The sequence below is a fragment of the Gobius niger genome (assembly GCF_951799975.1).
Source record: "Gobius niger genome assembly, chromosome: 17".
Classification (NCBI taxonomy): Eukaryota; Metazoa; Chordata; class Actinopteri; order Gobiiformes; family Gobiidae; genus Gobius; species Gobius niger.
The window spans coordinates 26,606,083-26,628,203 of record NC_136868.1 but is presented as its reverse complement, the minus strand read 5'-3'; the positions used below and the strand labels follow the sequence as shown (position 1 = coordinate 26,628,203).

The 22,121-nt window shown below is 42.1% G+C and overlaps 1 protein-coding gene across 1 annotated transcript in view; it reads left to right on the top strand.

The window, feature by feature from the left end:
• The window catches only part of pde4ba (phosphodiesterase 4B, cAMP-specific a), a 221,403-nt gene that overhangs the window by 26,469 nt on the left and 172,813 nt on the right, over positions 1-22,121 (top strand). The window contains exon 3 of the mRNA XM_079575595.1: positions 14,908-15,143. Within this exon, the coding sequence (XP_079431721.1) occupies positions 14,908-15,143 (236 nt within the window). The remainder of the gene's footprint in view (positions 1-14,907; positions 15,144-22,121) is intronic.

The following is a 22,121-nucleotide window of genomic DNA, read 5'->3' as shown; positions in this document are numbered from 1 at the left end:
AGCAATCATGGTTCGTTCGCTTCCCAGCTGCGCTGCGACCCACCTCCGCCCCATCTCCGCCTCTTCCATCCACGGCTTCTACCTGTTGCGGCTTCACGGGTCTTCCATACCACCACCAGTGTCCAGGCTCCGAGAAGACATCCCTAACTACAAGCTGTTCATCCATACTGACTTTCATACATCGATGTTACCGCCGGGGTCTGATCGCCAAAACTAATATACATGTCAATAAATCTTCCTAATCACTGCTTTAGGTTGAATTGTTTTTAATGTATTTATTGTAGCACATGTTGTCTGTGCATAGCATGTCTGCAACACGCTGACATGTTAATTTTTAAGTACTACTGGCAATTTAGCAACTGGATTAGTAAATGACCTCCTAAGAGAGTAGTGTACAACCCTATCCACACTCAGTCATGAGCATGTAAACAAACTGGGTATTTGCCTCTACAGTAAAAGTCTGGCATGTTTCCTAATGGCGTGTGGTGGGCCCAGAGTTATTGGATTTGCGCTGAACTGAAAGGATTAGGTTGATCTGCTGATGCTCAGCCCGGATTAGATAAGCCTGGTTCAACAGTGTAAGTGTTGGCTAATGATCAGGCTCTCTTAAAGTTGACGTGTATGGATTGGATTAGTTTGGTAAGAGCACAGCTGCGGATAGGGAATGGAGCAGGACGTAACCAAGTAGGCCATGTCAAATCCGAACCAATTGCCCAACCGATGCAATTACTCGGATGTGTAAGGGATGTCAAGATTAACTGGTTTCACTTTTACCACGGCTATGAAAGGTCACGGTAGGCTAATCGTGAGGTTAGTTAGAGAAACCTCGTACAAAAAGAGTGCCTCGCTCAGAGCACGGAGATGGGTCTCTGGGCAACTTCCTTTGACAGGTTGTCCCAAGAGCAGTGAACCATTGGTCACATGCAGAGGGTACGTGTTTCCATGGAGACAATAAAGTACCTGTTTAATTGTGGGACTGGGACAGTGTTGCCTATGATTTGATGATTTCGATGTGGTACATTCAGTGATGATCGCTCACCGATGCCTAGTGTAAGGATTTCTCTTACCTACCTGACAGTGTTAGTTTGTGCCATAATGCTCTGTTCCCGATGCTCATCACAGCTCTCAAGTGTAATGTTCCGAAATGCTATTTTCTATTAGCGTTCTCCGCCTGCCTGTGACTGCGCATAGTGATAGCGTGTCTATGCTCACAACCGGACACTGTTTAAAAATAATCCACCAACTGCTTTTAAATGCTGCCCCTGAATCCCCACGTCCAACCAACCCTTTCAGATATCACTCTCAAACATGAATAATTTATGGGAACATTTATGAGTGCTTCGAGAAGTAATCGGTTAATGTCAGACAACGTTAGAGTGTGCAGCCAGTGCAATTTTACAGTCAAAACTGACAGCTTTTTGTGGATTGCATTTCATTATTCAAAATCACATACTTACACAGTACACACAGATAGATGACTTCTACCAGTGAAATAATTTACTATTAATTTGTAGGGTGAATTTATGCTGAGGCAGCCCCCAGTGATGAACCCAGTGACAAGATTTGCCATGTTGTGGATGGACTTGGTGATTTCTACTGTTGCAAAATAATTTTCACTCGCAACTATCTATTTCTGTCTTTGCAGGTTCACCATAGTTATACTGTATGTGAGCAACTCCCCTCACAATGTAGTCAGATATGATCTCCTTTTGATTTGTGCTGTCGGTTTGGCCTCATCGCTCCATCCCCACTGCTTGTCTGTGTCAGCTCTGTCAGTATTCACGATGTGCTCAGGAGCAGCGGGTCAAACGCAACAGCTGGTCATTAGAGCTCCTGGCTCAGAATCAGAATCAGAATCAGAATAGTTTTCATTGCCGTGGTTTGAGAACAGGTTCACAAACTAGGATTTTTTCTCGGTTCAATCGTGCAACATAGAACATATGACACAGAATTTAGGTAAAAATAAGCTATAACAACTTTCAAACTACAAGGCTATAAGGGCATGCATAAAGAATATTTATATATTTAAAAAAAACTGCAACAGTTCCTGTCCTCACTCCTGAGTCTATACTCGTGTGGAGCAAGTATAGACTGCTGCTGATGTCTGGCTACTTTCACTGTTTTGGTGAAAAAGAGATAGCTTTTTGTGTAATTAAGCTAAAAGTGTGTGTGTGGATGAACAGGTTGTTCAATCCGAATGGACCACAGTCTCCTGCCGGAGGGATGTTGAACAAAGTGCGTGTCCAGGGTAAGAAATGGTCTTTGATTTGACCTATGCCCCTGAGTTCTGGAGACGTATTCACCTTATTCCGCACTGCCCACTTTTGCCTCTTTTTGCCACAGATTGGCATTTCCCGGAAGAGTGCTAAGTCTGTTAACTAATGGCTTTGTTCCATATAGCCCGTATCTACCGTGCACGCCATGATCTACATGCACGTATCGACTCTACCCAGAACACGCTTCTGTTTCCATAAGACACCACACCCACATTTTCATCTGCACGCTGTACAGATCGTCATTAAAAGTTTTGTAAGCCGCGATGAGAACAAATGTGGACGAATGCTGCCTTCTGGTAGGGGTCATGGAAGGTGCCAAGGCTAACGAAACAGAGATGCAACAGCTAAAACATGAACTATGAAGCTAAGCAACATGCAAATGTTATGCTAACACCAGCTAAAGCTGCACTAACGGCTAAGTGGCTAAATGCTAATTTTGGCAAAATCCCCTTTTAGAACAGCGGTATGATGTGAAATATTAAATCCGTATGACCTGCCTGTTTTAATGAGGGCTATTCACTCTCCCGTTTGCCACCAGCAGTCTGTTCATATCACGTAGTACAATTCAGCGTGCTTTGGCCACAGCCAGAGATCGGTCAAAAAACGTATATTGTCAGACCGGTTTGACCCTGGCCTCCATTGTGGAAAAGCTCGCCATACCAGGTTGTCTAGGCATTTGAGTCACGCCTCCCTGTGGAAAGGCAGCCTAAGTGGAGAACGAGGGAAAATATTCAGTAGATTCATTCGAATAAAATGTCTGATGATGTACATTTGCTCCAACAAGTCAACAATGCACTGTTTCTGTGGGCAGCCTAAAAATGGCTTTGTGTCCATGTGCTTATTGATTTTTTCTTAATGTCTCCAGTCATATGTAAAGGAAGGGGCGGGCACCATGAATGGTGGCACCCACACGAACCTCCGGAATAAGGTGAATAGGTCCTGAATGGAAGGCTGTTTCTGATCACCTTCTCAGCTGCCCTCGCATTGCATTCATTTCCAGGTTACCAGGACAAGGGCTGAGTACTGTTCTTTTGTTATTTTATTTTATTGATACCAGTACTTTCATGGTACTTGGTGTACAATACAGGTATCTGAGTGATACTTACCATTTTTTTTTGTCTATGCAGTAGTACCTTAACTTTTTTCTGATACCATATAAATATTGTTTAGAGGTATCCAACCGAACCAGGACCCCTCCACTTCCCTCCTGTAGGCAGACTTATCAGCATTAGAGATGAGCTCAATGAGGATCTGCCAACTATCAGTTTTTGGGGTGACTTGGCCCGAGCTGCAGCAGTCTGTGTGCAGGGAGAAAAGCAAGTTGTTCACAGCCCAGAGGGATTAAAGTGTTTTTTGTTTGATCCTGTACATTTCCTTTTTTTTTTTTGAGATTTCAATGTGCTCGCCACCATCTTCAGGAAGTGGTTGCTCGTGGTTGCACACTTCAAAGAATGTCTTGTCAAGAACTTGGAATTTTTCTCTTTTTTGCTGTATTTAAATATTTTCAGCCCATCCATACATGGTCTAATGTGGACATACTGTAACTGAGGTAACTGTTATCACTCACCTTTGTCTCCAATGTATCGACTAAGAGTTTGCAAAGGTTTCATAACATCTCACCTTGACACGTGCACCTCTGGATTTTCCCATTTGTTTCCCCATTTCCATTCACGCCTGGTCTGCAGTTGTAATTGTGGTTTCCCAGGTAACCGCCTCTAGCTGAGCACATGGGACTCCGTGAACTGCACTTCCTCTGTCAGTCTCTCATATCTGCTCCTCTCTCTGATTTTCAACCTGTGGGAAACAAAAGCTTTGAGAGCAAATGAAAAGGGCATTGTTTTTGTCAGCACCTGTGGCTGTGTGGTCCCTTGGTAAAACACTTGTATGTGATGCTATTTGTACAGTATGGGTAAACTAATATTTTTTACTTTGGGGTTTTTCAATTAAATTTTTAATTATTAGAGCGGCTTTTACATTTTCAGAAACCATTTTCTTCCCATTTGTGGGGGTGAGCAGCATGATTATGGGCTTGATGATTTTGTTTAGTTAAGATTTTGTTGTTAAGCATTCATGTATTGAAATGTGATCAGTTATGTCATCAATAAAATCCAAATTTGCCTCCTCGACAGCGTGCCAGGAGTAGTTAGCAACTGTATCACCCGAGTTAAGTCCGCACTGACAAACCCCACGTATACCAAGAAACCATTAGCTGGAGGTGTAGCGGTGATTCTTGGAAGCTAATGTGTTGATGTCCCCCCTTTGTCAGCGCGCACCATATAAATGAATCTGAACTTTTATTAAAGACGCCCAGAGCAACTTGTTTTGCCCCAGAGCCGCAAACACGGCAAATTTATAACATATTGTTCTGTTGGCGGTGAGGAGGGAACCGAGGCAATTTGTTTCATCTCCTGTCTACTTCACCGAGATGAATGTGAGGTAATGATGAAAGAGAAAATGTAACTGCACAATTGTGTTAATATCCTGTCTCTGTGTTAAACTTAGAGGACAGTTTCATCACTTTGCGCTCACATCCCGAAGGAAAAGTGGGGTCACCGCAGAAATTGTCTTTCGAAGAACAGAGGAAAGCCTATCTGCTCCGGTGCTGTGATAGCAGGGATTTGAAGAAGTATAAAAGTTTAAGTGGGGCAATAGTCCAGAGAGATGGTTTAAGCAAAAAGCAGAAAGAAAGAACAAAAGAAAGGAAGAAAGAAATGGAAAAGATAAAGGCGGAAATGAATAGACAGAAAAACAGGACAGGAATAAAGTCTTGAAATGAAAAACAGATGTCTTCATCACAGACATCCGTGAAATCCAATAGAATAATAATAGAACCGGAATAAACGGTAGCACATCTGTGTGTTTTACTAAAATGTGTCAGAACCTTGTCACTTCGGAGATATTTAGTCATTAATGTCTACTTTAATGTCTCTTTAAGGACATTTGCCCTTGTATTTGAGTGGGGGACCGCAGTGCAGCGCTCAGGGGGCCTGTCTCCAGATCTTGGTCATACTACCTCAGAGGATTAGGAGGATTTAGCCTATTGAAAGCAGTATTTTCCAAATAATGTGCATTTGAATGAGTTTGCTTCATACCCCTTTCACAATGATCAAATTCTTTTCAAAGATAAAAAATATATTTTTCCTCTCAATTTCTTCAAGTACACTGCCTGACCAAAATAAAAAGTGTCCACCTGGATTTAGCCAACTGCTTTGATCTGGACTCTGCTATACTCTGCAGTTGGTCAGGTCTAGGTTCAGCAACACTATGTGCCCAAAGAATGAGTTCAGCTGCTACCAGAACATCCTGAATGACCAGGTTATTCCATCAAGGCAAGGCAAGGGAACTTTATTTATACCTTGCATTACATACACATGGCAACTGTGCCCGTCAGTCAGTGGATTCTTCTCCCATGATGGCACGGGTATATTCCAAGATGATAATACCAGGATTCATCGGGCTCACATTGTGAAAGAGTGGCTCAAGGAGTATGAGACATCACACACATGGATTGGCAAACGCAGAGTCCATCTTAGCCCCATTGAGAATATTTAGGATGTGCTGGAGAAGGTTTTGCTTATTGGTCACACTCTCCCATCATCTTGATGAATAATGAACGTCACACTGGATGTCTTGATTTTGCAGAAGCTTATTGAAACAATGCCACAGCCAATGTTGCTGTAATCAAAGCTAAATGTTACAGTGGGTGAACCTTTTATTGTGGCTACTTTTGTTTCGGTCAGGCACATTTGGAATTAGTAACAATTCGAAACTTTTATTCACAGTTAACAATGAATTTTCTTGGCATAACCTTTGAACAGTTTTCACCTTTAAGTCAATGTTTGCTCTAAATGAACACTTTTTGGATCATTAATCTTGAGGTCATAGGTCCTGCGTGTTGGCTGAACAAATGCCCCTCAGTGCTCACTTGTCATAAACAAAGTCAATGCAAGTCTATAAATGCATTTACTCACATACACATCTCACAGCATTCTGAGCTGCTATAGGCTTCACTATGGTGCGCATAGACTGCAGGATTCACTTCGGGAGGACATTATTCCTACAGCAGTGGGGTACATGCGTGTCGGAGTAATGATGGTGTCAGTCCGGGCTCCACAGAAGAAAAAAGGGACCACTGGGCTCCAGTATAATGGACTAATAGACTTGTGCGAGTGCTACTAGCCTCCGTATCCATTCTCACTTATTCATTCACACTCACAAGCGTGGAATGTATGTATGAGGGTTGTGTCAGGCCAGAGATTGAGGAGGGAAAGCTTCAGAGCAGAAATGTAAAACAATTTTTTTGTAATAGTAGTAGTGCTGTACTAGCAGTATCTTGTAAATTTCATAAGATGTATTTAAAAGTGTGATTAGAACTGTTCGGTTTAACCACTGACATGTATGACATGAAGTTATTTTAGTAAATATATAATTTAAAGAAGGGACCACATACAGTAATGTTGATCTGTGTAGATGAATGGTGGTTTGTGTTTTTGAACGTGTACATTTTTATTTAAAAGTACATTTTCGACATATCAAGCTATAATGACCTACTGACACTAGCTTGTTAGCGTTCTTCTCAGGGATGTTTTTCTGAAATATGAATTATCTAGTGTAGTTTTAAGCTTTTATGCAAATTTTCAGTGTTAATCAATACATCAAATAAAACATAAACGTTAATACACAGTGTAATGTTTTGTAACGAGGCTCCGTTATTATTAACTTGTCCTCCACTTGCTTGGTTGTCACTTGCGAAAACAATTATGATAAATGACTACTTGCGTTCGGCTAATGTAAATCTAATTCCTGCTTGACTATAGCAGCGATGGTGAGCTCCATTATTGGTAAAAACAATGTTCACAAACAGAGCTGTGCTTCCCTTGCACAGGAGCAGATATGTGAGTTCAACAATCAGCACTCCACGCCGAAACACTTCAGCTGTCTGCTGGAAATCACAACAATAATTGCTCCTATTTACAAAGTGCCTTGAATGCTGTGATTTATTTACTGCATGTTTTAAAGCCAAACTGTGGACATTCCAGGTTTTATGTTGCCACGTCACAAGAGCAATTATCGCAGACAAATAAACACGTCAACGATACCAAACCTTCTCCCTAACGCTCATCTAGACGCCATACTAGTTTCATTAATTGTATAATAAAAGAAAATTTGTTGTAAACAGATTAAAGACATAACACCAGGCAAGTTAATAAAGACCAGAGTCAATACAACTTCATTACTGGGGTGATATTCTGGAATTAAGAGGAGAACAAAACTTCATACATTGCGTTGCGGACTTACAAAATTTAAAATTAACAAGAGGAAGCATGATTTGTGAGTATCACGGTGTGACAAGGGGGAAATGACCACATAACTAATGTGTAAGTACTAGGGCCTGACTGACCGACCGTATGAAGCTTGTAAACGTGTCAGTGTTTTAACTGTGACAGCAGGGGGCGCTGTATGGTGGCCATAGGGCTGACTTATTCAGGTACCTTAGTAGGTACTCAGAGGGAGCTTGTTTGAACGAAAAAAAATCAGCAGATTCCAAAACAAAAAAATGGCAAGTCTCTATCTCTTATGGTGCTGATATTATCAGCAACAGTCTACAACATGAAATATATAAAAAGGGGGGAAACAAGCTTGTTGCCAATTTCCACCACGATGATCCTCCGTTCCCCTGAGGCCTAGGAAGTTGTGGGAGGGTTCATTTTAAGGCTCTGACTGAGCTCATTCCAAAAATCGTGAATTGTCTATCACTTTCGGTTCTGAATATTATCAACCGATAGCCAATATTGTAAAATACACAAATATTGGACCCTAGTAACGAGAAGTCTCATGCCTGTAACTACAAGACACAGGAAGGAACAAAGAAGAATAAAGATTAACAAGGTGGAACACTTTGTACACCTTTGTTACACTTTACATCTTTATTACATGTTGTTTTTGTTTCACTTTGCAGACCTTTATTAAACTTTTCACTTTTATATGCAATTACCTGTACTCACACGTGTTATTACTTTCTTGTTACCTATACTTACACATGGAACTCTAAAGTGTTGCCTTTAAACCTCTTTGGCTACCTGTAGTCAAAGCAGAGCAGAAACATCTCCGTAGGGACACATGTTCATAGATGAGTGGGTGGTTTGAGTAGAAATGGAGATACTAGTCAGAGTGAGCCGTCTTACAGTAGACGGAGACACCTGGCTCCCCTGTGTCACTCACCTTCACCAAGCACCAAGTGGAGGTCGGATTGAGTGGCAGAATCCCATCATGCGTGAGAGGCGTTTAACCTTCTACTCCCGGCTAGTAAGTACACCCCACGGACAATATCCCCAAGAGAAGGAGGGAGTGACTTGGTGTACATTGCGGGAACATCGTAGCCATTTGCGAAGCGTCTCAATCAACATCACTGTAAAAGATCTTCTGGCCTGGACTCTGCTGTTTATGTGCACGTGAATGCGACAGGTCTCTATAGGCAGAGCCGTTTTTTCCTATACGCAAACTACGCAAGGTGCGTAGGGCCCCCGCAGCCGCAAGGGCCCCGCATCTCAGTCAACGTAGGGCCCCCGCAGCCGCAAGGGCCCCGCATCTCAGTCAAACAATGGTGTTTTTTCACTGATTAATCAACACGTTGTTACGGGGACAGGCTCTCTGACAGCGCTCACTCACTCTCTGCCTACTTCTGCCACATATAACACCAAAACGGAGCAGTCTGCTGAAGTTAATGAGCATTAGAGACATACCGCCTTCCCCCGTCACTTTCAAAGTGCGAGTGCTCGTCCGCTCGTGTCCCCGCCCACCCGTCTGTCTCCCGGTGCTCGCTTCGCCGACCTGCTCCTCCGCGGCTGCATGTCACCCGTGTCCCGAGCGCTGCTCTCATGTTTTCTCTGCGCGGTCTCTGGGCTGCAATGGCCACGCTCTCATTTAAACTCTCTTCTTATTGTGTCTGGTGAGTCTAGAGCATCAGGACAGTAGTTTGGCGAGTAGTAGACGAGAGTAAAAAGCCGTTCTCCGTGGCCTTTTTGTGTAAAAGTGGAGTTGAATCCACAGGGTTCTCATGATCACAGTAACTTACAGTAACTCTGGTTCTCTGAATGTGCACAGTCTATAACGAGTTGGGCGACTCACAGGCTAATTCTCAGTGGTCAGTCAGAAATAACCGTCAGGTGCAGGTTTCAGTTCCCAAATTGTGGGTCAGGGACCAGAGGTGAGAGAATGACACCATTTGCCATTTACCATTTTAAAAAGTGGGGGAAATAGACTAGTAGTCGTCCTAAATACCAGTCTCACAGTGGTTTAGTGGTTAGTGGTTCTCACACATGGGGGCAGGGCCTGAATTGAGGTCTGTATGTTCTGCTTCTGCCCTGCACTACTGCACAGTGGAAGTGTTTTTGACCGTAAATGGATTTGCTCTTCGTCGAATAACCATGGGACGCGCACTGTAGGGCCCCCGAGTGGATTTTTGCTTTGGGCCCCGGAAGGGCCAGCACCGGCTCTGACTATAGGGACTCAAACCTGCCGGATCAATAGGTGGTTTGAAACCGGGTGAAGGTCCTGAATAAGTCAATAGGTTTTGTGATATTACTGGGACATCGAATGTTGTTTCTCATTTCAATGTGATTCAGAAGATTTACTCATTCAAACTCCAAACAAGCTGCTGTTACTGCCACAGAACCGACTATGGATCCAACAAATAAAAAGCTCCATGATAAAAAAATGAGATTGTGATTTCATTAAAATGTGATTAATTTTAACCACTGTCTACGCCATTTGCTAATTGCAACCGTCCTGTTGTGAGGGCAGAATCTTTACATGCTAACTAGAGTGAGCAATGTCACACCTTTCTTGAAACATACAGCTTACAAAATCAGTTCAACGCAGTCAGTGGTGCTTTTGAGACACCATCGCTGACTAGGTCATCGTCATCGATTTTTCAATTCACTTCCTGTCACAAAGGCAAGGGTATCATCAAGGCAATGGAGTGACTCAGTGTACTCTTTCATTAACTGAAATAGGCCTTGACGATCTTTTGTTAAGAGGAATATCTTGATCACGTTGTACCTTGGGAGATGACGAAAGCGTTTACCAAAGCCGCTCACAATGACATCCAGCGGTGAAGGAAATGAACACTGATTAGGTCCGTAGAAGAGTCGATGGCTTTTGGACGGCTGCCCCGTGAATATGACGCTCTTGGCGTCTTGCCAATGAACTGATAGAGGTGTTCCGGAGCTGGCAGGATAGAGCCGGATGAGGCCATGTCTTTATTTGGATCCATTACTATCATCGCGCGGCCGTGCCTTTCCAATTTGCTGTAAGCTCGAGAAAATGAAAGATACATTTGAAATGCGACAGAGCAACTCACTGTTGTGGAAGCATCACCAAGCTGGACAATCCTATATACATCCACGGTAGAAAGTCGTTTCACTGAAATAATGATACACACAGCTGACCTTTCGCAAAACCCTGCCCCAAAACAGAAATTGTTCAACTCCAATCATACTGTTCAACTCCAAGCACTATATGCTTTTTCCCATTCGAATGCTGAAAAAACAAAACAAAGCAAGAGCTGTACCTGCTAGCTTGTAAGCTTGAGGGCATAAGTTTGAGGAGTGGTCACAGGTCGTAACATTGAGGAAGTCGTAACCTTCAGATCTAAGTCAAAAGTGCCCTCGGCTCTTGTGGGCTTAGCAAGCGAGCTAACTTAACAATAACGCTCATATTCTATCAATACTAGACTAACAAAAGACGGCAAGGCAAAGAAAAGAAATCTGGAGGATATCGTGCTGGTCACTAACACTTCTCCTTGTTATGTGTTCAAGTCCACTCTTTGCCAGAGCTAGCAACAGTTCAAGGGGCGGGACTTTTGCGAAAGGTCAATTGCCTAGATTAGCCCGAGACTTCTGTGATTGCAACGAGATTTTGCAACACTCGTTTTTTTGCCCATGCCTTTGGACACCAGAGGAGCAGATGTTTAGCTGTTTTATTATATTTAAGAATTATACTGTTGATCTTTTGTTTTCGCTCACAGCATAAAACTGTCAATTGCAAGTAATATGCGATAAACAGTCTGTTGCCCTGCACTTTTATGGTCTTGTCGACAACAATTATTATGCTTGTTTATCCTTCAGCGATTTCTCTCTCAGCTTTGGCAGACTTATCGTTTTCATTTGCGTTCACAAGACAGGAGACACTTTGTGAGACGCACGGCACGCTCACTTTAGACAGATGTACTTGCTGATTACGCCCACATTTTCAGCTTCATTTTGTGCACCTATGACTGGGCCACGCTTGCGTCTCAACATGCGGTGCCGTCCCTTCCGCTGGCGGGTCATGGCGTGCGTGGATTTGTGGCGTGTATCGGCAGTGAGTGGGAGAGAGGGATCCCTGCCAAGTGGTGTTTTAGTGGGACTGATTAGTGGGAGGAGGTATTTTTGACAAGTCCTGGTCTTTTTAAAGAGCAGCGGCTGAACTGGATCCAATTTGAATGCGTCTAAGATCATTTGTGCTCTTCCAACTGTGATGAACAAAAGGAAAGAAAGAAAAGGAATCAGTAGTTAATGATTTCAGTGTCATATTATTTTTTTCTTTACGAACTTGTCTACTCTCTTACTCACAGTGCAGAGAATTGTTGCATAAATGTTACATCAGTCACTATGAGTCATTATAGCATGTTCCTATAAGTCAAGGGTGTCTAAACTTATGGCTATTGCAGTGAAACATTCACCCGGGTGAATTTGAGAGAGGTTTAAAGGAACAGGCCACCGTTTTTACATACTATGTTCTTCCCTAAGTTTAGACAAGTTCATGCGTACCTATCTGGACTTTGTGTGGGCCCCTGGAAGAGCTTGCTCACTTCTAACTTCACCCCGTTTGGAGCTATAGGAATATACTGGGAGAGACCAAATGCTAACAACATCTTTAGTCTTTTTGTGTGACTGAGGGCACACAGTTCTTCCATACTGAGATATGTTCTTACCTGAGCTTAGACGAGTTGATGCGTACCTGTCTGGTCTCTGTGCGTGCCCGTGGAAGACCATGGTCGCTTCCAACTCCACTCCCGTTTGGAGCTATAGGAACTACATTGGGAGAGGCCAAATGCTAACAACATCTTTGGTGGTTTTGCGGGACTGAGGGCACGCACACAGACCAGACAGGTACGCACAACTCGTCTAAGCTCAGGTAAGAACATATCTCAGTATGGGCTGTTCCTTTAAACCGTACCGCATATCTTTACTTAGGCTTGGAACGTCAATGCCAGCTCACAATAAAATGATAGTTTTTGAGGTTTTAATCATGTGGAATTAGTAAACTTGCTGTAAAAAGTATTTTCTTTGGATGTGCGTGCTAATTCAACAAGAAGTCTGAGGGCCACCAAAAATCGGTCTGAGGGCCGCATTTGGCCCCCCTGCTATAAGTCAAAACGTTTCACACCAAGTTCAACCTCAAAAAATAAAGTATAATCTAAGACTTTTGTAGAACTACTTGTCCAGTAAATAGGCTGAAATACAAGCAATAATATTCTTATTGGTTCAAAAAACATGGGTCTTAAAGGAATAGGCCTCCGTTTTTACATACTGAGATATGTTCTTACCTTAGCTTTGACGAGTTCTTTAGGACCTGTCTGATCTTCACCCGTGCCTTCAATCACGTAAACACAGCGCAGACGGCGTTAGCGTTTAGCCTCTCCCCCTCTCCACTATAGCTCCAAAACAGGTCAAGATAGAAGCTACCAAGCTCTTCCACGTTTTCCCTATTTAAATATGGTTACGTGAAGTGTTCCACTACAAAGTATAATTACACAAAATTAAACAATGTGGATTTTCTAAGCGGATAAAAGGGGGAACTATATTGTAAGGCGTAATAATACCAGGACTGAAGGCACGGGTGAAGATCAGACAGGTCCTAAAGAACTCGTCAACGCTAAGGTAAGAACATATCTCAATATGTAAAAACGGTGGCCTATTCCTTTAAAGAGACTAGATGCAAGTTGGTCATTTTATGCTCACTACTGCCACCTCAGGTCTTATACGTAACTGCAAGCTCTATATTAAGCTTGTGCATGAGGGCACTTCGAATTAACACCTTTTTGAGTGACAGGGCAGGATTTTAGAGGCAGTTGTGGTGAACAGGTCTGGGCTCATTCTACACATTAGGACATGACTGGAGCACGTGGGGGATGAAAATACTTAACTTTAACTTTTTTAAACTCTGTATAGTCCCTTTAAATGTGACGGGCTCGCCTCTTCTCTGACCTGACGCAGACAGCTCGTTTCCATAGAGATGCTATATTGCTATGTATACAGCAAAGCACTAAAATGCTTCATTTTGATTACAGAAATATCAGCCAGCGTCTGAGCTGATAGTTAGGAGTACGTTTAGTTTCAGTTATCCACATTTTCCAACAGCTGAATTTTGAAACAAAGAGAAATGAATCGATGGATAATATTAGTAAGCTGTCTAATTGCTTTACATGCTTCCAATCATCTGCCATGGTAGTTCTTCTGGCGTCATCTTTACTAAGACCTGGTGATGAACAAGTGTGTCTTGATTAGCGCTCGTTGCTCATATGCACTTGTCAGGATGGATTGTGCCCTTCAGATTTGTATGTAAATTGCATGTGCTGATGTGTAAACAGGCGTATTTATGACCTGCAATCAGCCTGATATTCTCTAACAAGACCAATTAAAGGAGCTAAATGAGGCAGAGGAACGAGAAGTGGTGACAAAACAGAGAAACAGGAACAGTCCTAATGGACGAAACCCAGTACAAGAGAAAAACCTTGTGCTCAGCCTCAGTGGAGGTTTTAGACAAGTTTGGAAATTTCACATCCCTTACAGCACCGTTTATTAACAATGGCTTACGTATGTGGTGGAATCATAAATGAAAACCAGGTGTAACAGCAAGTCCTGACTTCAAAGCAAAACTGAAATATAATGATACGGTGGTCAAAAAACTGTAATTGACATAAATGAAGTGTGATCACTATAGGCGCCTCCACCACAGTTTCAGAAATGTTGGTTTAGACATTCACTGAATATTTAGTTTAGTTTCACAAATTGAACAGTCTGATAACTTAAACAACGGCAAGTTACTAACAAGTCACAAACAAACTCACATATCTGTGTGGTTGAAATGTTGCCATGGCAGTGTTAGCTGATAGGGAGAGCGTATGGCACCACTTAGTGGACGAATAGGGAATAACAGAATAGAGACTTCTCTGTTACAATAGATGTTTATGCTTGAAAATACGCTCTTTGACCAAACACAGTATTGTTGCTGCTTTTTGGGAATACGGGAAGAGGCCCCAGGGAAGACCGAGGACATGCTGTGACTTTTCTCTTGGCTGGGCTGGGAACGCCTTGGGATCCCTCAGGAGGAGCTGGAGGTGAAGTCTGGGCCTCTCTGTTCAGACTGTTGCCTCAAATAAAGTGGAACAGGATGGATGGATAGGTAGATAATACAACTGAGATTCCCGCGTTTTCATAATAATAATAATAATAATGTAAAAAGGTTTTTGATAATAAAGTTTAGAAAATATGCAGAAAGTGGAGTGTGTCGTATCGTTCTAAGCTCTCGTCGGTGACAGTCTATGTTGTCGTCCTCTTTCACTCAAAAGCATGTCTGTGTCCAGGACAAGGATCCGTCGGACTGCTGTCTCTCGGAGTCCTTCACCTCTCCGTCCTGCACGCTGGGGGTGGACCTGCGCAGAGGTCGCCGCCGTTTCTCGGGCAACCTGCAGCTGCCCCCGTTGTCATGGCGCCAGGGCGAAAGGTGCCGCACTCCGGACGAAGAGATCATGGCCCGGCCCACTTCCCTGCCTTTCGGAGCCCCCCCCAGGATTGACATCACACCGGTGGATCCAGACTGGTGAGTGAGCGTTTACTGGACACCTGTTTTATTGCTCTATTTGCAAACACTTGGTGATGGATGTTTAGTGGCTGATGGAGGTGAGAGTAGTCTGACATTTTTTTTAATAAGGCGAGACGCTGCAGGTGAATAGGGAAAAAATGTATATTTACAGATATCAATTTGAAACTTTTGCTGTCGATCACTGGCATAAATGTAAGAAAAAAATACATACAAGTTTTCTGTCATTTTATCTTTTCATATAAGAACAAGGTGTTTTCGGCGACGAAATCTGAATAATGGATAGAACTACATTCAAATGTATGGTTTCATTTTATTGATGAATGAGTTACCAAGACTTTCTCAGAGGGGATTTAGGATTTCTTGTTTAGTTTTCAAATAAGCTGTTTTTTAGTGGAAAAATTTGTAAAAATTTAATTTTGTGCTTATTTTTGGACATTCAAAACTCAATAAATGGGGCTTAGGGATTAAATAATACAAAATCCCTCTGAAAAATCTTCCAAATATTGTTCAGTCCAAGGCTGGAAGATTTGAAGTCTTTAGGTCCGACTGACGTGGACATAGTGTCGCCACAATGACAGAAAAATGTGTTTTGAGAAAAAGGCCCTTGAAATTGTGTTCTCCCATATAAGTCTATGGGGGAACATTGAATCAGCGCAATATTTAAACATGTTATTGTGAAGATTAGGCATATTTTCTGTTTCCAGGTGAAAGCTTATATGTTCAGAGACCAATTTGGCCCAAAACCTGAAAACTGAAAAAAATGAGTTTTGCCTGTAGTGTCTCCCCAGCTGCAGTACCTGAATCATCAAGTTTTCAAACACTTAAATTCAGATGTACAATAGTGAAGTAAAATCTCTCCAGACTTTCCTATAGCCGTTGGCATCAGCCAGAAAAGCTAATTATGATTGATCAAGATGTTCTGTCAACCCATCGGCCTCATTTAGAAGATGTCTCACTACTTTTGACCTTTTGAGATTTTACTTTATTTTATTAATAAATAGCATGTAAAAATGGCATCTGAGCTCAATGTTGATTAATGTAAGGATACGTTTTTAGCTTTCTGTGGGGTTTTATCACGCTCATGTTGGTGAGAATCCAGATAGAACACAAATGAAGCAAATCTGTGGGAAGCCAAATATGGGAAATCTATGAAAAAAATCTTTAAAATGGCAGGGGAACAGGGGAAATGTTTTCTTGCCTGAAACCTATTCATAATGTTTACTCAGTTGAATTACTGTGAAACAACTGGTGCTCGTGTTATGCTATCTACGTCACATACAGATAAAGATCCTCACATAGTTGAATCGACAGGGGCTTATTGTGCTAATGCGACACTGTGTCTTATGAATAAAGGATGTGCTGTTTCTTACACAAGTAACAGAAGGAGCCTGTATCAAGTTCAGATCCTGTACACTTTTACTTGATCCGCCCCAAAGGTCATACTTAAAAAAAATAATAATCAGCCTTTGATTTGTATCTTAGTTTTTAGCATCACCACATGACCTCTTACTTATCTCAAACATATTCCTGTTCATAAGATACAGTTTGAGTGTTGGCCAGAAGAGGGCAGTGTAGACATGCATGGTCATTGGAGCTTCTCTCTTTCTCTGAAAAAAGAGTGACATCAAGTTATGACAGTTGAAAGCATATTGTGTGACTGATAAATATTTGCATTTCACTGGTTGATTTACATCGACAAAGATTCTTTTTCCAATTAGGATTTAGTAAATATGCTATAAATAAATACACACATACATACATATTTAGTGCTGCGTTTCCCATTCATAAAGAAAACAGCGGTCAATGGCACATAAAAACATTGGCACTTGCTAACCATCGTCAAATGCTGGTAGATTTGGGCTTTAACTGGTAAATCACTAACCTCACTCAAATCTGAACATTTGTATCAGCCTTGAACTATATTGAGCTTGAGTGTACACACTATTTAGAAAAGGAAATGTTAAAATGCATATAGAGATATAGATATATATTCTATGGATCTTTTCAAACCCTTTAGGTGAATCATACATAGCTGATCGTTCCTTCGACGTAAAAAAAAAAAGATCAGTCTCTCGACCCCCAAGTTGAGAACCATGCTGTAAAAGAACTGACCCCATTGTCTCAGCAGACGTCTGTGCACAAACACCAAAGTGCATCATTTCATCTATTTATAGATCTGCAATGAGAATAACTTTTTCCCAATACAGTATCGCACTATCACACATTTGAAAGCTGCTACTAGCACTGCGCTTCAGACATCACAAGCAAAACACTTGATGCAGCTTCCCCCGTACCCTTTAACAGAGCATCGATGTGGGAATAGAAATGATTCTATGTTCACTGTCACTGTAAGTGCCTTCATTCACAAACCCCCATATGAATTAAACTGATAAAGCGTGTGCTTTTTCTGTTAACAGCGGCTTTATTGGCGGCAGTAAAATCCGCTTGGGCCCCCGCAGACTGTACCGAAGGTGAGGTGTGTGCCGTGTGACCCGCCCTGGTGCAGTGGACCTTGTTTGACCCACATATCACTCCCTATAAGCTGTGATATTTTTAACTGAGGTCTCTGTCAAACCAAAGTAACCTAAGCAATGCCCCAGTTATCTGCAATAGCGATGTGTCCAAACTGTATACAATTATACGTTAGAGACATCACGGTTTTGTCTTTGTTGAGGCTCATGGAACTGAATATTTCTCCCCCAACAATATACTGAGCCTTTTTGTGTATATCTGTCTACAGCCCTATTTTTCAATCACCCACCACAACCTCATGGCGTCCCCCGTGTGTTCCCAGCTGCCTGTATTTACACGCCTCTGTTAGTGTTTGGGCCGACTTGCAGGAAGCACTTGCAGAGTTATTTTTGGACTCAATTATTTTTTCCTGCTGATGTATACAATCGTCAGAGCGAGTAGTGCCCCGTGGACTGGAATTAAATGTGTTGCGCTCTGCCTCTGTGCTGGAGATGAGCCGACAGAGGAAAATGGAGACAGTGACATTGTCGGGAGTCAAACAGTTTAAAGCGTTTAGTTTTGATTTCATGAAAGGGAAATGCCTGCTTGCATATTTGATTACTTAATTAGGGTCTTCCCAGTTTTATAGCTAAAGCGAGCCGTAAAACACTCATTCTCTGGCCTTTTTGAGCAAAATAAAAAGTGTGAAGGAGCCTAGGGTCAGTTTTTTCTTTCTGTTCATCTGGACCACCAGGCCACCAAAGACACAGAGAGACACTGCTTGTATTGAGTGGGTGTTTGTTCCACACAGATTCTTGAAATGATTACAGAACAAAATATGCTTAGGGGTATGTGCATGAGAAAAAACATTATCCACCTTATTCCTACGCCCCATGAACCCTTGCGTGAAGTATGGGTGAGATTTCCAGTATGAGCGAGACTGTTTGTTCGCAAAATAGACCGTTTGTCTGATCCGTGGGCGTGTTGGCCAAGTTGTCTCCATTTAACCTCTGTAGATATCTTCTAATTCTGCGTGCTTTCCCAAAGACTTTAGTCTTGGAGAATGTATTGTTGGCATAAAAATCCTTTTTGTTTTGTGTTGATTGGTCAAATATCCGTGGAGATCGAAGCCTCATTACATACGCCACATTTATGCAGAAATGCGCAATGTTTTACTCAAAAATCAGAAAGTAAATGAGTTGGATTGCTCTTTCCATGACTATGCAATTTCAAATGCACTGTATTCAGACCCTGTTCAGCTTGCATTGCCTCATGTGGCTCAGCTCATGTCACTCGTACAGTGTGAGGAGGTCATCGTGTGCTCTTTACACTTTCTTCGGCCGATGCCGATATGCTCGGCCGATATTTTTTGACCAATGTTTTTGGCCGATTTTTCTACATGTCTGGTCTATAATCCTGTAGAAACATAAATACGTGGCCAGCGGTGGCTGATTTCACTTTACATTACTTTAGGTGATTCAATCATAGTTTCTCTCCCAGCTTTGATTAGATGCTGTTACCATTAGCATAATGTTGCTAGCCGCGGCATTTTGCGAGACAATCAAAAATACAAATGCGGAGGTTTAAACTAACTAACCAATTTTCAGTGTGATGTTTCTCTGTTGCCCTGAGACCGAGAGAGTTGTGGGAGGACTCATTTTAATGCCCTGACTTCGCTCTTTCCAATGCAAAGCATCCCAAAGATATCAAGTTTATTAACGCTAGATCGGCCGATAGCCGATATGATAAAATCCCGAAACATCGGTCAACCTCTACTTTGCAGTGTGAAACACATCCGTGGGCTCGGGCATTCTTCGTATGACAGTCAGTTGCAGTTGGCATTTTCAAAAGTATGTTCCAAACACTGCATGTTCCAGAGCCATAAATGTCACGTACTCTGTTTTTTATTTCCACTGCAAACAGCAAAACATGTTTTTAAATGGTACAGGGGATGTTCGTTTCAAAAATCATCGTGAAATGTTGAAGTAAACCGCCATGTGAAACAACAACTTGCCCTAAAAAAAAGAAAAGGAAACCAATGGCTCAGGAGCCCGGCCAGCCGGACTACATGCTTTTATACAAAGACGTGTTTTCCAACACCTTGTCCTTTCCGCTCTGAGTGCACATGTGTGTGATTGACAGGCAGGTTAACCAGAAAGAGAAACGGATCTTTCTCCCTCAAATTGTAGCTTTTGAATGTAAAAAATAAACATGTGGAGGATTATTTGAGACCTCCAAATTTCTTCTTCTGAAACTCTGAAGAGCACCAAGAGCCCCCCACGCCTGCAGCACAGTGGAGGCGTCGCAAAAGGCGCTACAGGAAACAAAAAAGGGACAAACGAGGAGGTATCCGGCCGAGACTCACAGCTAAGCAACACATGCCTTCTATCCCTACTTGTGTTCTGGCTAATGTACGTTCACTGGAGAGTAAAACAGATTAACTGCTAAGCTCTTCCCAGAACCTGGTGAAAGACCGTTGTGGTGTGGTGGAAGTTGTGCAGGAGAAAGAGGAAGGCGGAGGTGAAGGAGCTGACCAGTGCAGGACACCACGCTCTGAAACAGGGATAAACCCAGGAGGCGGTGCACCGTTTCAGGGGCTCAGGACTAACAACTGAACACAATTTTGTTGTACACTTGTACAATGACAAATAAAGCACTTACTTACTTACTTACAGGTGAAGCACTGAAGGAGTTTGAGATGAGTGCAGTTCTCAGCTGACTTTAAATGATAGGAGACATTTGAGTTGATGTATTGTCCTCATGGTATTAATCATTTTCTGTAAACATAGTCCGAGACGTTCCTACTTTTAGTTTCTGGTCAGACTAGCTCAGCTAGGGGCTTCTCAGATTATGAAAATTTGAACCACTTATCTTTCTCATTTGGATTTGTGACCTTCTCATGACATAATAAATGTGGGCTCAATGAGTCATTGGATTAAGTAGTAAATAAAATTCAGAGCAACACTGACAACATAAATGTCTTAACCTGCCTTAAAGGCTCTTTTAATAGCACAATAGTCACAAGCTCGATATGTTGCTGGGGAGCCTTCACAATTGGTTGATGTTTACATATAATGGGGTCACCAGGTATAAAGTGCTTCTGGCAGTTTCACTACTCCTAACATTGTGGAATCTCTCGAAAGACAAGATGGCTGCAGTTGGGGAGCTGACAGGAATATAAATATCCTCATTTTTCAACTCGGTCCAAGTAGTGTCTGGCAGACAGTCACATCCCAGGGACTTGGTTCAGGCTCACAATATTGCAGTAATCAAAATATAAAATGATATGCTCCAAAAATGGCTCTATTGCTTAAGAAGTTATCCTTGTTTGTCAGTGCGTGCAGCCAACGGACCATTGAGCAACCAAAGGAAGAGTGATGTCATATTGAAGAAATGTAAATGAGTCCAAAAATAGGTAGAGATACTGAAGTATTAGAAGTATTGGAGGTCTGACGGGATCGGGCATAGCAAAGGCGGAAGGGCCAGACACATGTACAGTATACACCCGCAGCCCAAGGTGATAAAATAGTTTTGAATAATGACACTAAAGCAATACTTAAACATTACATGGTAAAGATAAAACACTTAAAAGTTGAGAAATAAAGCAACAACAGCAGATACCAAAGAAGAGACATCTTAACCTTCATAAAACAGTTTCATAAATAACGTGTAAATGCAAAATCCCACACATGACCTCTTCATGTTTTTATGTATGTGCTTTGCCTGATTGTAAATTTGCATATCTTCTTTTGTAAGGTGCATTGAGTTGCCTTGTGTACGAAATGTGCTGTATAAATAAAGTTGCCTTGCCTTTATGAAACTTCAGAGAACATTGCTTTAACTTATCAAAAGCAGCAAAATGTACTGTTTTGAGCTTCCATTGTTTGGTCGTTTTGCTCTGTTTCCTGGATTTATTTATTCCTTCATAGAGGGAACATCACTGTACCTGTTCAGAGCAGTTCTGCACTCGAAGTGTGTTCATCACAACACCATTGACTTGTTAGCATGCAGTTGGCTCAAAGTGAAGGCTCATTTTGACTGTTTTATAATAATTCCCACTACTGCGGACAGACCCATTTAAAATCCTGTACAGCCCAGTCTCACTCAAGTTGGTCTTTTCACATTATAAAACCTATAATGTGAACACTGAGGTTGCAAATGAATGTTTTTAAGCCTTAAAGTCCAAAGATTAAATGTATTTGATGGAATTTTTTCACATATACTCACATTTCAACTACGATTTCGTCATGTTCGTCATCACACCCCCTGATGTTGAGCTATTTCAGCGTCTGCAGGTCACACTGGGGTAGCGGTGAACTCGGTGTGCTTTCTTTTCTTTGTTCCACTGGCCTCTTATCAGGACAGCTTTGTATTTGCACTTGCCGTTGACGGAATGGGGCTACTTCCCAATTCTGTCCTGCCCTGTTTTGAAGCATCACAGGCCTTACAGCTATTTATAGCGTTTTTGAGCAGCGATTGAATGAGTTGAGCTTGCAAGTAGCTTCTTTTTTTTTTATGTCAGTG